This window comes from Hypanus sabinus, chromosome 3 (genome assembly GCF_030144855.1).
Source record: "Hypanus sabinus isolate sHypSab1 chromosome 3, sHypSab1.hap1, whole genome shotgun sequence".
Lineage (NCBI taxonomy): Eukaryota > Metazoa > Chordata > Chondrichthyes > Myliobatiformes > Dasyatidae > Hypanus > Hypanus sabinus.
The window spans coordinates 151,870,633-151,885,102 of NC_082708.1; the positions used below are offsets into that span (position 1 = coordinate 151,870,633).

Consider the following 14,470-nt stretch of genomic DNA (forward strand, 5'->3'; position numbering starts at 1 on the left):
TTACCAATCTACTAATCCAATTATCCTTCTGCTTTATAACAAATATATCAATAGCTTCCAAGTCAGTCAATTGTTTTGTGTTTTTTTTAAAAAAACACCGTGGAATTTTATCTAAATTAAGACTCCTTCAGACTCCAAAAGATTACTATTAAGCCAAGATAAGAATTGCTTTTGCTCCCACAACTCCCCCTCCTATATTCTTCATTTACTCCACTCCATTGCCCAAACTCCTAAATTGTTTGTTGCTTTTTTAGAATTTGGTCAAGTTTTGAAGGGTCCCGATTCAAATTCAAAAGCAGTGTTTCCAACCATAATGTCAGCAATTCTTTCCCCTCTCCATAGATGCTGTTCAACATGCCCAGTTCCTCCACCAGATGTTTTCCTGCTCAAAAGCACACAAATCTAACAAGATATTTTTTGCCTTCCTTACTCCAAGTCATGGACATGCATGTAGGTAACACATTTTAACACAAATCTGACCCAGGATGCTTCAAAAGAGCCATTCTGTTTCTAACACAGGAGCACCACTGATAAACTGTCAATTCCTTTCTGAGAAAACCAATGTACCCCTTTTTTTATTGGAACTTTCTCAGATCCAGTAGACATTAATGCTAGTATAGAAGCCAAGGCTTGATATGCACTATTTTACATTTATTCTGGTCATATTCCACACTATTTTGGCAGAGATTTGGAAAGGCACCAATACATGTGGTAATTTCTGCGATGGCCCCAAATCCATCAAATACAAGGAATCAAGTCTGCAGGCAACAGGACAACTGCCTACCCATCCCCCCCCCCCCCCAACCGTTTAACACTGCAAATTAGGTTTAAAGCTAAAAAAATCAATTACCTTAAGTTTATAATAGGAAATGTGAGGGGGGGGGGGGAAAACAAACTTATTCCAAGATTACTTCATACAGCCATACTTCAAGTGGATGGAATTAATTAGGAAAAAACAAAAATGCTTTTGTACTTGAAAAGCCATCTATTAGACTAAAAAAAAATTAATAAAGCTTAAATTTAATCTGGGAAATTATTTTTATTAAAACACAAACTATCAAAATGCAAGTGTTCTTTCAAGCAAACAATATTAATTTAGAGGTAATTGGGTCCAAGCACTATTGAACAATTTATCCCCATTCTTAGCAGCAGATATACACTTAATATTGGACAGAAGCCAAATGTATTTCAGTTCAAGAATCAAAATATTTGTTTAAATTACTAAATGTTTTTCTTTGAATTGTTATACAGTTGAATATCACCAGCTATTTTTGACTCACAACCCTAAAATCTTTGTTACAAGAGATTACCAATATCATACAGTGTGACATCTAAAGTTACCAATTAGTGAATTTCAACACTGCTGCTTACTCTTCTCTAATGATCAACAATTCCATTCAATTACTATTTTTTTGAAGTAACACAGCAACGTTTTAGTCATACATCTAGTTAGGTGTCTTTATTCACATTACAAATTTAACATGACTGACATTCCCCAAATGAAAGCATCAAGTATATAGTCTTTGAAAATGGTCTTTAAAATGAATAACATTTTAAAAACTTGATCATGTGCAGTGTTCAGATGATAGGATTTCAATTGTTGTAACTTCATGCAAATCTTCCACTGGAGACAAAGCTTCGGCTGAATGAAAAGCTGATGCCAGCGTTCTTGTGCTTCCCCCATGCACCAAATGGAACCACAACTGCAGTACTGTTATCTTCTGCACCATACTGCAGGGCCTATGAAAGGAGAAAACTAGTAGCATTTGAAAGGCACAATGAAATGCTTTTTTGGGTAAATGCTATTTTGTGTTTATGCAGCAGTGGTTTATAAAACTATTCATCAAAAGTCAAAAGGTCCCAGAACTCATTGTCAGTACTTTTGAATGCAGAAGCAATCTCAGCCAGTGTGAAATCTACAGTCAAAATAACCTCAGCTGAAAATTGACATTCACAGGCAACAGAATATGAAAATAGTAGCAAGAGGTCTATTTGAATTACCTAATCAAAAGCAAATTATTTGATGTTTAATGACAAAATATAAACTTCAGTCCATTGTTCCCAATACCTTAGACCATAAGATATAGGAGCAGAATTAGACCATTTGGCCCATCGAGTCTCTGCCATTTCATCATGCTGCTCTATTTTCCGTCTCAGCCCCAATGTCTTGCCTTCTCACTGCATCCTTTCATGCCCTGACTAATCAAGAATCTATAAACCTCTGCCTTAAATACATTCACTGATTTAACCTTCACAGCTGCTTTTGGCGACAAATTCCACTCTCTTGCTGAAGAAATTCCCTCTCATCCCTGTTCTAAAAGGATACCCCTCTATTCTGTGTCCTCTGATCTTAGACTCCTCTAAAATAGGAAACGTCCTCTCCATATCCACTATCGAGGCCTATCAGCATTCAATAGGTTTCAATGAGGTCACTCCTCATTCTTCTGAATTCCAGGGAGTAGAGGCCCAGAGCCATCAAACACTCCTCATATGACAAACCTTTCAATACGGGAATCATTTCATAAATCTTTGAACCCTCTCCAATGTCAGTACATCCATTCTTGGATAAGGGGTGAAAAACTGTTCACAATACTTCAAGTGAGGCCTCAGCATTACAACCTTGCTTTTATATTTTAATCCCCTCGAAAAGAATGTTAACTTCGCATTTGCTTTGCTCACTACTGACTCAAATCTGTAATTTAACCTTTAGGGAATTCTGCATGTGGACTCTTTGCCCCTCAGATTTTTTTTAATTTTCTCTCCATTTAGAAACCAGTCCACCATTTTATTTCTGACCATGCACTTTCCAACACTATTTCAACACACACACACACACACACCCCCCCAACAGTATTTAATTCCCACACTTACTTTGGGGTTTACTGTAAAAACAAATCAAAAGGCTTTAAAAATATTAAAATGACTCTTTATTGAGTCACTATTTCTGGACAAAATTGGTAGGTTAATTGGTCATTGTAAATTGCCCTGTGATTTGGCTAGGATTAAACTGGGGGATTGCTGGGTGCTGTAGCTTGACTGGCCAAAGGGCCTACTCCACGTCATATGCCAATAAACAGAATTAATTTCTGGGCAAAAATTGTTTTTTTTCCCCCTGCTAGTAGAAACATTTAATTCAACAACTTTATTTTTCTCTCAGCCCAAAATATAAACTGACATAGGGACAGAAGTACTGGTTACTGCTGTCACAAAGCTGTCAACAAGTTTTTACAGTAACAGGTGAGACATAAAAGCAAACAAATTAGGCCATCTTAATTTCAAGACAGTTGGGAGATTAAAAAGGGCATTCTGGCACAAAGTTAAAATGTGAAATGATAAATGTATGAATCATGCTCATATCAAATTCCATTTACCTGTTCAACAATAACCTGGGCAGCTTCTATTGGATCATGGCATTCACTGATGTGGTCACAAATTTCTTGGCTGTTCATGATAAAGTTAATCCCATCTGTTGTTAAAACTAAGAAAGCATCATCTCCATGTTGTAGCTGCAAACAGAATAAAGTTTAGCTGAAAGTAGTGAAATTGCAGAAATAACTATTTTCTATAATATCAAAGATAAAGACTGCTCCCAACATTCCATAATATCCTTTTCTAAAGAATTAGCTAATTCTTAACAGGTAGTTCTACCAGAAATACTGGAATATACAGTACATATTTAAAAAGCAGTACAGGAATACACCATTCATTTCTTCATACTTGTTCCAGCATTCAATACAAGATTGTGACTATTCTTTGGGAACCCCTTGGGTGCTTATGTCATATCTCTATAACATACAGAAAACTCTGTCCACAGAATATACTTGTATAAACAGAGACTTAGTACACTTTTCTTCTCAGATCGGTTCTGAGTGGGTGATGCTTGTTTTCAGACAGTGATCCAATCCAGGGAAACAATACCTACCATAAGACATAGGAACAGAATTAGGCCATTCAGCCCATTGAGTCTGCTCTGCCATTTCAACATGGCTGATCCATTTCCTTCTCAACCACCATTCTCCCACCATTCCCTTGTAACCTTTAGTGCCATGACTAATCAAGAACTTATCAACCTCCACTTTACATACATCCAATGACCTGACCTCCATAGAAGCCTGTGGCAACAAATTCTACAGATTCACCACCGTCTGGCTAAATAAATACCTCATCTCCATTCTAAATGGATGTCTCTCTATTCTGACGCTGTGCCCTCTGGTCCTAGACTTCCCCCACCATAGGAAATATCCTCGCCACATCCACTGTATCTAGGCCTTTCACCATTTGATAGGTTTCAATGGGATCCACCCTCATTCTTCCAAAACACCTTCCCTCATCCACCTGATCAAGCTCTATAACAATTTGCTTGAGATGAGCTAACACTCCAAGGACTACTTAATCTTTCTTTCTAGGACATTTCCAAAATCAAAATAGTCCATCTTTGCAAGCATATCCTTCCTTTGGTAGAAATAACACTGTTCCAGATTGGGACTACTTCATTATTATATGTACCAAATACACTGAAAACATTTGTCATGCATACAGATCAAATCATTACAATCGTTACTTGTTAGATCGAATAAGGTAAAACAGTAGCAGTGCAGAATAAAGTTCAAAAGCTACCAAATGAGTACATTGCAGGTAAACAATATAGTATGTACAAGAGTCTATCAAGGTAAATTATGATGCCAAGAATTGACCATACAAGAGGTCTGTTCAAGAGGCTGATAGCAGCAAATTTGAAAATATCCTTGAGCCTGGTAGTACATGCTTTCAAGCTTTTGTATCTTCTGCTTGATGGGAGAGGGGAGAAGACAAATCATCCACGGTAGATGAGGTCTTTCATAATGCTGGCTGCCTTACTGAAGCATAGACAGGGTCCATAGAGGGGAAGCTAGATTCTGTGGTGTCTTGAGCTGTGTCCACAACTTTCTGCAGTTTCTTGTCGTCACATGCAGAGAAGTTGCCAACCCAGGCCGTTATGCATTCAGACAGAATGTTTTCTATCGCACTTTGATAAAGATTGGTAGGAGTGGACAGAGATAAGCTAAATGTCTTTAAGCTTCCTGAGGAAGTAGAGGCTTTGGTGAGCCTTCTCATCTATCACATCAATGTGGACCAAGACAGGCTATGGGTGATGTTCACACCTAGGAACCTCAAGCTCTCAACCTCAACACCATTGATGTAGACAGGAGTATTGCACTGCCACCATTTCTGAAGTTAATAGCCAGCTCTTTTGTTTTGCTGACATTTAGGGAAAGGTTGTTGTCATGACACCAAGCTCCTTTATCTCCTTACTGTACTCTAAATCATTATTTGAGATGTGGCACATTATAGTGGTATCATCTGTAAACTTGTGGATGGAGTCAAAGCATAATCTGGCAAGCAATCATGAGTGTATGGTGAGTAGAGTAGCGGCTGAGGATGCAACCTTGTGGACCATCAGTGTTAGGAATAACCACAGTGGAGGTGTTGCTGCCTATCTTTACCGATCTTGGTCCGAATGTCAATGGTCCAGTTGCAGAGGGAAGTATTAAGTTTCAAACTGTGGTGACGTATTTGCTTGAAATATTCAGGGGAAAACTGTAGTCAATAAATAATAATAAATAATAGTCTGACGTAGATGTCTTTACTGTCCAGATGCTTCCGATATGAGCGTAGGGGCCAGAGAGATGGAATCTGCTAAAAATTGTGGTGGGTTGAGGTCATCTGGAAAGCTGGAGTTGATGTATTCCACGGCTAGCCACCTGAAGCACTTCATGAAGATAGATGTTAGAACCACTGGGTAGTAGTTTTAAGGCATCTGATCTTGTTTTTCTTGGGTAACAGTGGTCTTTATGCAGGAGAGAACTACAGTCTGATGCAGGGAGGAAGTTAAAAATGTTTGCAGATACCCATGCCAGCTGCCCTGCACAGCATCAAAGAACATGGCCAGGGACACCAAGTACAAAAACTCTGCAAGACTGGTTTTTATGTCCACAACAATGACTTAGTAGATTCAGGTGCACTGGAGACTGGCAAGATGGGGGGCAAAATACCCATTCCCTTCTGTACAAAATGGGCAAAGAATGTATTAAGCTATTTGGGAAAGCATGTACTGTTGTTAGCAATGTTATCCATCTTCATTTTGTAACCCCCTTATATTATGAAAGCCCTGCCACAGCTGATGGCTCGACTCAGACTCACTCAGTTGTGGGCTGGTATTGCCTCTTAGAATCTCTGATAGCTTGAGAGGTCAGAGCTTGATTTCTTATAAAGGTCACAGGGTGACCTCATTTATTTGCTGCCAACCTAAACTTCAGATGTGTATCTCCCTTCATCCATGGTTTCTAGTTAGGAAACACGCAGCTTGTCCTCTTTGGTACATAGTTCTCAACACACATGCTGATAAACACCAAATTTCTTGGTGTTCACCTGATGGAGAATCTCACCTGGTTCCTCAACACCAGCTCCATAGCCAAGAAAGCCCAGCAGCATTTCTACTTTCTGTGAAGGCTGAGAAAAGTCCATCTCCCACCCCATCCTCACCACATTCTACAGAGCATGTATCGAGAGCATCCTGAGCAGCTGCATCACTGTCTGGTTCAGGAATTGCACCATCTTGGATCGCAAGACTCTGCAGCGGATAGTGAGGTCAGCTGAGAAGATCATCTGGGCATTAAGGTAACCTCTTAACAGATCCCAGGCCTGCACAGGAAACCCAAGTCAAGTACATCTCTTCAGGTAATAAACATAGTCACTTTCCTTTTGGCTAGCATGCTTTCAAAGGGCAGCTTGTAATCCTAACTATGTAGACCCTTCCAAGCTCATAATTTGTGCTGCAACTGCTCCCCAATCATTAACAACCCCTAGCAAAACACCACCACCCAGACTGTCAGACATTGAACCAATTACAACAATACATAATCAAATGGCCATAGAAGGTCACTATATCTGGTTACTTCAAATAGTCTGTTTTCAACTATGATTAAAAGTGCAGTTAGAAACTTCATGGATTCCAAAAGATGTGCAAAACAGTAGTCTAAAAGGTGTGCAAGCTCACCTTAATTCGCCTGGTTTCTGGCTCAGCAATGACTCCAACAGATTTTAAAGCAGTATCTCCTATACTCCTTGTCATTGCCAATCTCCCATTTACATGTGGTTGGCCCAGACTGTTCCATGAAACAAATCCACCACATTTCTTAATCCTGTCAAAACAAGTACAAAAAAAAACTTAAATGAATCCTGTGAAGTACATCTAAATTTAACAATGGGTACTGAACTACAGTATATGGATTCATAACAAATTCTACTCAACATTATTTTCATTAAGAATTACCTTTCCCTCTCATCCTTTCTTTCTGGAGTATGGTCCTCAGTTAGTCGCTTATGTTTTCCTTTACGACAAAGAATTGCCCGACTATCACCCACACTTGCCACCACAAGCTCAATGCTATCACGTAACAGAGCCACAGTGGCAGTTGTCCCAGAACTAAGGAAGGAGGCTAAAATCAGAAACATTTTAAGTTAGTTTTTCAAAGTATGGAGTATAATATCTAAATTGAAAGCACTGAAAATAAAAAAAAAATCAAAATCAGTATTTTTAATTATGGTCAAAATTATTGCTAAATAAGCAGAAATGTCAAAAAAGGCTGTAGCATGCAGGCATTAAAATGCAATTAAAACTAGAAAATGGGTATTTTATTTTGTTAACAGGGCTATATGCTCAACTTAGGTCATGCAAAAATGACTAAAAGTTGCAGTACTTTTTAAAAACTTGTATACAAAGACATGTACAAGGCACTAAACTTAAGCTTATGAACTGTCAGTTTGAGAATACTGGCAACATTTGGATTAGTTTCCAGTTAGCATCAAGCCCTGTTGTAACAATAATGCAGAAACAATTACTGAAAGGATAAATCTATACATCTAAATAGCAAGTTCAATTAAAATTGTATACTATATAGCAGGTATTTTTGTGCTATCTGCACATTTTAGAAGGGGTTCCTTTAAAACTCCAATTTCAAAATACAAATACATGAACAACACCCAAAGACTAGAATGAAAGTAACATTTTAGATAATTGAAAATTGGGGTCAGATTTCTAGATCTTTTGTTTTTAAAAAAAAACGAAGCCTCCTCAGCTTGGGCTCTTTCTTCCCTCCCAAGGACCTCCTATCAAATTAGCAATTGATTCACCTATCACCAGAAGGTACCCCACTATCACAGCACAGCAACATAGTCCAGCATCACTTGTAAAGACAGACCGAAATTCCAACTAGCTCAATCAGGAAAGTCAAACTACACATATTTTCAATAATAGCTGGGACAGAAACTTTGTTTCACACTTAAATGCTCTTCTGCTCTATGCTTGTCAATAACAATCAAACAGGAACAATGCAGATTCCAAGTGACAGAAGTCCACAAAGCCTTTCATAAATTAGGGTTAACAATAACAAGTATGATAAATACTTATACAGAAACTGATCTCCACGTACACTTTCCTAATTCTTTTAGGAATGAGAATAAGAGAAACCCAAATAAAAATTTAGGTTTTTATCTCAGACTTCTGATTCATTAGAAATGACTTCCAATATCTCAGCACATTAAAACAATTTTCACTTATATGGTGCTGCTATTCTAATAACCTGCCTAAAAAATTAACAATTTTGAGCTATTTCCTCTGTATAGATCAGGAAATATTTACTGTATCTGTCTATGCATTGCATGATAACTTGCAATATAATCTTCGTTTCAACTAAACTGTGTTAAATTAACATTTCTGACAATCCCCCTCCCCTTTAAATGTAAAAATATTTCTTAGGGAGCAGTAAAATAAACCTTGATGATATTGGTCTCAACTGCTTTAAAAAAAAATGACACATTACAAATTTAAACTGAAATGAACTATTTCAGAAATAAGGCGGATGAGCTTGAAGCTCAGGTGCGAATGGGTAACTATGATGTTGTTGGGATAACAGAGACATGGCTGCAGGGAGATCAGACCTGGGAAATGAATGTACAAGGGTATACGTGCTATCATAGGGACAGAAATGTGGGCAGAGGGGGTGGGGTGGCCCTGTTGGTGAGGAATGAGATTCAGTCCTTTGCAAGGGGGGACATAGGGTCAGGAGAAGTAAAATCTGTGTGGATAAAACTGAGGAACAGTAAGGGCAAAAGGACCCAAATGGGTGTTGTCTACAGGCCACCAAACAGTAGCATGGATATTGGATGCAAGTTGAATAGGGAGTTAACACTGGCATGTGGCAAAGGTAATGTCGCAGTAGTTATGGGGGATTTCAACATGCAGGTGAACTGGGAGAATCAGGTTGGTGCTGGACCACAGGAGTTTGTAGAGTGCCTACACGATGCATTCTTGGAACAGCTTGTACGAGAGCCGACCAGGGACAAGACTATTCTGGATTTAGTATTATGTAATGAACAGGATTTGATAAGCAATCTTGCAGTAAAGGAACCATTAGGAGGTAGTGATCATAATATGATAAGTTTTTACCTGCAATTTGATAAGGATAAGGGCAGCTCGGAGGTGGCAGTGTTGCAGTTGAACAGGAGGAGCAGGCCAAAGTTGACTGGATGGATAGCCTAGCAGAAAAAAGACAGTGGAACAGCAATGGCAGGTATTCTTGGGAATAATGCACAAGGTGCAAAATCAGTTCATTACCAAGAGAAGGAAGGATTCAAAGGGGGGAAAGGGGCCACAGTGGCTGACAAAGAAATCAGAGATTGCATAGCACTAAAAAAAAAGTATGACAGCGCTAAGGTGAGTGGGAGGACAGATGACTGGGAAGCTTTTAAAGGAACAACAGAACTTAACTAAAAAGACAATATGGGGAGAAAAAATGAGGTACAAACACAAGCTAGCCAGGAATATAAAGGAAGATAGCAAAAGCTTTTTTTTTTGGTATGTGAAGAGAAAGAAGATAGTTAAGAACAATGTTGGGCCCTTGAAGAATGAATTGGGTGAAATTGTCATGGGAAACAGAGAAATGACAGAAGAATTTAACGAGTACTTTAGATCTGTTTTCAGTAAGGAAGACATAAGCAATTTCCCAGATGTATGGATGAGCCAAGGATATAGGGTAACAGAGGAAATGAAACAGATTGACATTAGGAAGGAAACGGTGATGAGAAGACTGACGGGACTGAAGACTGACAAATCCCCAGGTCCAGATGGTCTGCATCCTAGGGTACTAAAGGAGGTGGCCCTGGAAATTGCAGATGCATTGATAATCATTTTCCAATGTTCCTTAGATTCAGGATCAGTTCCTGAGGATTGGAGAATGGCTAATGTTATCCCACTTTTTAAGAAAGGAGGGAGGGAGAAAACAGAACTATCGACCTGTCAGCCTGACAACGGTGGTGGGGAAGATGCCAGAGTCCATTATAAGGATGAAATAGTAGCACATCTAGATAGCAGTGATAGGATTGGGCCGAGCCAGCATGGATTTACCAAGAGTAAATCATGCTTGACTAATCTGTTGGGAGATTTTCGAGGATGTAACCAGGAAGTTTGACGGGGGAGATCCAGTGGATGTAGAGTACCTCGATTTTCAGAAGGCATTTGATAAGGTCCCACATAGGAGATTAGTGGGTAAAAGCAAAGCTCAGGGCATCTGGGGGGAAGGCATTGACATGGATAGAAAACTGGTTGGCAGATAGAAAGCAAAGGGTAGCGGTGAATGGGTGTTTCTCGGAATGGCAGGTGGTGACTAGTGGGGTGCCACAGGGCTCAGTATTGGGACCACAGCTGTTTACAATTTATGTCAACGATTTGGATGAAGGTATTGAAAATAACATCAGCAAATTTGCTGATGATACTAAGCTGGGTGGCAATGTGACATGTGATGAGGATGTTAGGAGAATTCAGGGTGACTTTGATAGGTTGAGTGAGTGGGCAGATACTTGGCAGATGACGTTTAATGTGAATAAGTGTGAGGTTACCCACTTTGGGAGTAAGAACAGGAAGGCAGATTATTATCTGAACGGTGTAGAGTTAGGTAAGGGAGAAATACAAAGAGATCTAGGAGTCCTTGTTCATCAGTCACTGAAGGTGAATGAGCAAATGCAGCAGGCAGTGAAGGCGGCTAATGGAATGTTGGCCTTTGTTACAAAGGGAATTGAGTACAAGAGCAAGGAAATCCTCTTGCATTTGTACAGAGCCCTGGTGAGACCACACCTGGAGTATTGTGTACAGTTTTGGTCTACAGGGTTAAGGAACGACATCCTGGCTGTAGAGGAAGTGCAACGTAGATTCACGAGGTTAATTCCTGGGATGTCTGGACTGTCTTATGCAGAGAGGTTAGAGAGACTGGGCTTGTACACACCAGAATTAAGGAGATTGAGAGGTGATCTGATTGAAAAATATAAGATTATTAAGGGATTGGATAAGATAGAGGCAGGAAATATGTTCCAGATGCTGGGAGAGTCCAGTACCAGAGGGCATGGTTTGAGAATAAGGGGTAGGTCATTTAGGACAGAATTAAGGAAGAACTTCTTCTCCCAGAGAGTTGTGGGGGTCTGGAATGCACTGCCTCGGAAGATAGTGGAGGCCAATTCTCTGGATGCTTTCAAGAAGGAGCTAGATAGGTATCTTATGGATAGGGGAATCAAGGGATATGGGGACAAGGCAGGAACCGGGTATTGATAGCAGTTGATCAGCCATGATCTCATAATGGCGGTGCAGGCTCGAGGGGCCAAATAGTCTACTTCTGCACCTATTGTCTATTGTATTGTCTATTTTGATTAATGCTGATCTCTTGTTAAAACATTTAACTATAATAAATTGATTTTATGAAAAACTAATACATAGGACAGTCTTCTCGTTGACACAGAACTTGCAATCAATAATGCTATAGTGCTAGCCACAGAACTTGAAGAAAATTTCCCTCAAATGCCTAGTTCTTTGTTGCAAACTGTCTTTTATCAACAACCCAGGCTTAGATATCAGTTCAAGGAGATTCCCATATCCAGAAATTGTTATTTCTTGCCGGTTAACTGTCGGCTAACTATTACTTGGATTGCACTACTTGTATGTATAATCTATATTTTCATTTATATTTATCATTATTATTGTTATGAGCAGAGAGACAACATCTGCCAGAAGTAAATTCCTTGTATGTGCACAGGTACTTGGCGATTAAAGTCTGATTCTGATTCTGGTAGGCTGAGCAACCAATCACAAAGCTTAGAATTTCCTGCTATAGTGAGCCAACCAGCACTAGTCTCTGATCCAAGTGCTACTCTGATTTGATTCTCCTAACTGAAACTTAAGCTCTAAGAAGTCGGATCCTTAATGGTGAGGTCTCAGGTAAGCACCATCATGAAATGTGGATGGGATCGGTAATGAAACCAAGCCCAGAACTAGGACAGGCATAGAGAATGGCATTGGCTGAACCACGTTTCATGGATATAATTGAATCAATTCTAGTTATATCGGTTTCTTGTATTTTAAATGCTAATAAGAACCAAATCAACAGAAATTTGAATTTAATACTTAAAGCTTTACACTTAAACAAAATATTCAAGAAAACCAAATTTAATAAATATAAATCAAATTTGCCATCATGCCCTACAACGGATTTCCTTTACAGCTAAGAATTAACTGCATATTTATGAGGCATCTAGACTCCACAATAAGTTCTCTTTCAGCCAGTTCTTGAAAAATACTGATAGCACCTTGCGATTTCTGTACCAAATTGGACATTCTGAAAGTTGATCTCAGTTCCACAAAAGTAGTATCAGTAGACATGTAGGAAACTAGCAATATTTCACCTCAACACTTGGCTGATGATCAAGTTCCCAGATATTTCACAGGCAAGTAAGTATAAAACAAAAACAATTCTCATGCTGAAGGACAGCACCTCATCTTTCACACGGGCACATTAAAAGCCTTGGGACTTAATACAGAATTAACAGTTTTACACAACCCCCTTTTACCCCAACCATCTCCATGACTGTCTCCAAATGCTGGTCATTAAAGCTACTTGACAACTTAGATCTATTTCCACTACAGATATTGTTCTCACCTCTCCCCAATTATGCAACCCAAAATATTTACTTTCACTTTCTTCCCACTTTCAGTTCTGAGGACCTGAAACAGTGACTTCAGTTTCAAGTTTCTAGGATTTGCAATTTTTTTGTGCTACATGAAATAGTCAAGGTTTAAGCATTTTACTGAATGTTCTAAAGTCAGGAGGTTATGTTGCAGCACTATAAAATTCTAATAAAGCTGCATCTGGATTATTGCTTACAGTTCTGGTTGCTCTATTAAGGATGTAAAGGTGTTGGGAGAGGGTGCAGAAGACTTTAACAAGATGCTGCCTGATTAGAAGGCATGTGCTATAATGAGAGGTTAGACAAACTTGGGCTGCTTTCTCTGAGTGGCAGACTGATGGGAGATCTGAGAGGGGCTTAAAAGATTATGAGAGGCATAGTTGAAGTATCTTTCCCCCCTCCCTCCCCACCCAAGATTGAAATATCCAATACCAAGGGGCATCCATTTAAGGAGAGGGGTAATTTCAAAGCAGATGTGAAGGCAAAATGTGTGGGTGACACATTGAAGTCTAATCTAATTGAAGTAACACATACTATTCCAAGAATGAAAAACAATGGAGGCTGCTACTTGGCAAATAACAGCTTCTAGCAGTACCCTATTCTATACAATTTCCCTCCAATCCTGTATAATACACCTTTGATTCTTTTGCTACTTAGTGCCATACCAAGGGATAATTTACAATAGTCAATAAACCCATCAGCACAACAATGGCTGCAACTTTTGCATTTGTGTTAAATAATGTGTAGAAATTCCAGAATTTCATAAAATTATAGTGAATAACACAATAACTTCTGTAAAATTTGTGCCAAGTTTTTTTCCTGAAAACACTTCAAAGAAATGCCTTACTAGAATCTAATGTTTCCTCCTTAAATCTAAATTATTCCATGCTATCAAATTATAAAAGGGGGAGAATATACTAGCATTGCACGGTGAAACAGACAGCAGAGTGAAGGAGTGCATGCTAAAGTGTCCCTTCAGGTGAAGGTGTTAGGCCAGTGCAAACAGAATAGGGAAGAGAAGGAAAAAAGAAAAACCAAACAAAAGAGATCAAGATCAAAGTTACAATATACTGAAACTTTGCAAGGATTTTTCAATACAATTAATAGGATAAAGGATTTAACCCAAAATATTATCTCATTTCTGATGCCAACTGGTCTACTCTAGAAGCTTGTACAATTAAATGTTCATAGAAGTTTCACACACAATGTGTTTTCAGCTACTCTTAGTTTAAGAGGAAAAATACCTGCTTGATATAGTATACAAAAATTTACTCCAAGTATACTAGCTAAACTCCTTTACCTGTTTTTAAATTCATTAATTTCTGCAGAATTTGATAGAGAATTAAATTTACTAGCTCCAAGGATTAAAATGCAATTGTGTATCCATCTAACTACACAGGTTATAAAAAATTCTAAAAATAAG

At 38.8% G+C, this 14,470-nt stretch overlaps 1 protein-coding gene across 3 annotated transcripts in view; it reads right to left on the reverse strand.

The window, feature by feature from the left end:
* Positions 1 to 870: 870 nt before the first annotated feature.
* Positions 871 to 14,470, reverse strand: part of ppm1kb (protein phosphatase, Mg2+/Mn2+ dependent 1Kb) — a 37,852-nt gene continuing 24,252 nt past the window's right edge. For all 3 annotated transcript variants that reach the window (XM_059965400.1, XM_059965403.1, XM_059965402.1), the window contains exons 4-7: positions 7,313 to 7,478; positions 7,037 to 7,181; positions 3,372 to 3,506; positions 871 to 1,740 (exon numbers count right to left, since the gene is read on the reverse strand). In XM_059965400.1, the coding sequence (XP_059821383.1) occupies positions 1,609 to 1,740; positions 3,372 to 3,506; positions 7,037 to 7,181; positions 7,313 to 7,478 (578 nt within the window). In that variant the 3' untranslated portion in view covers positions 871 to 1,608. The remainder of the gene's footprint in view (positions 1,741 to 3,371; positions 3,507 to 7,036; positions 7,182 to 7,312; positions 7,479 to 14,470) is intronic.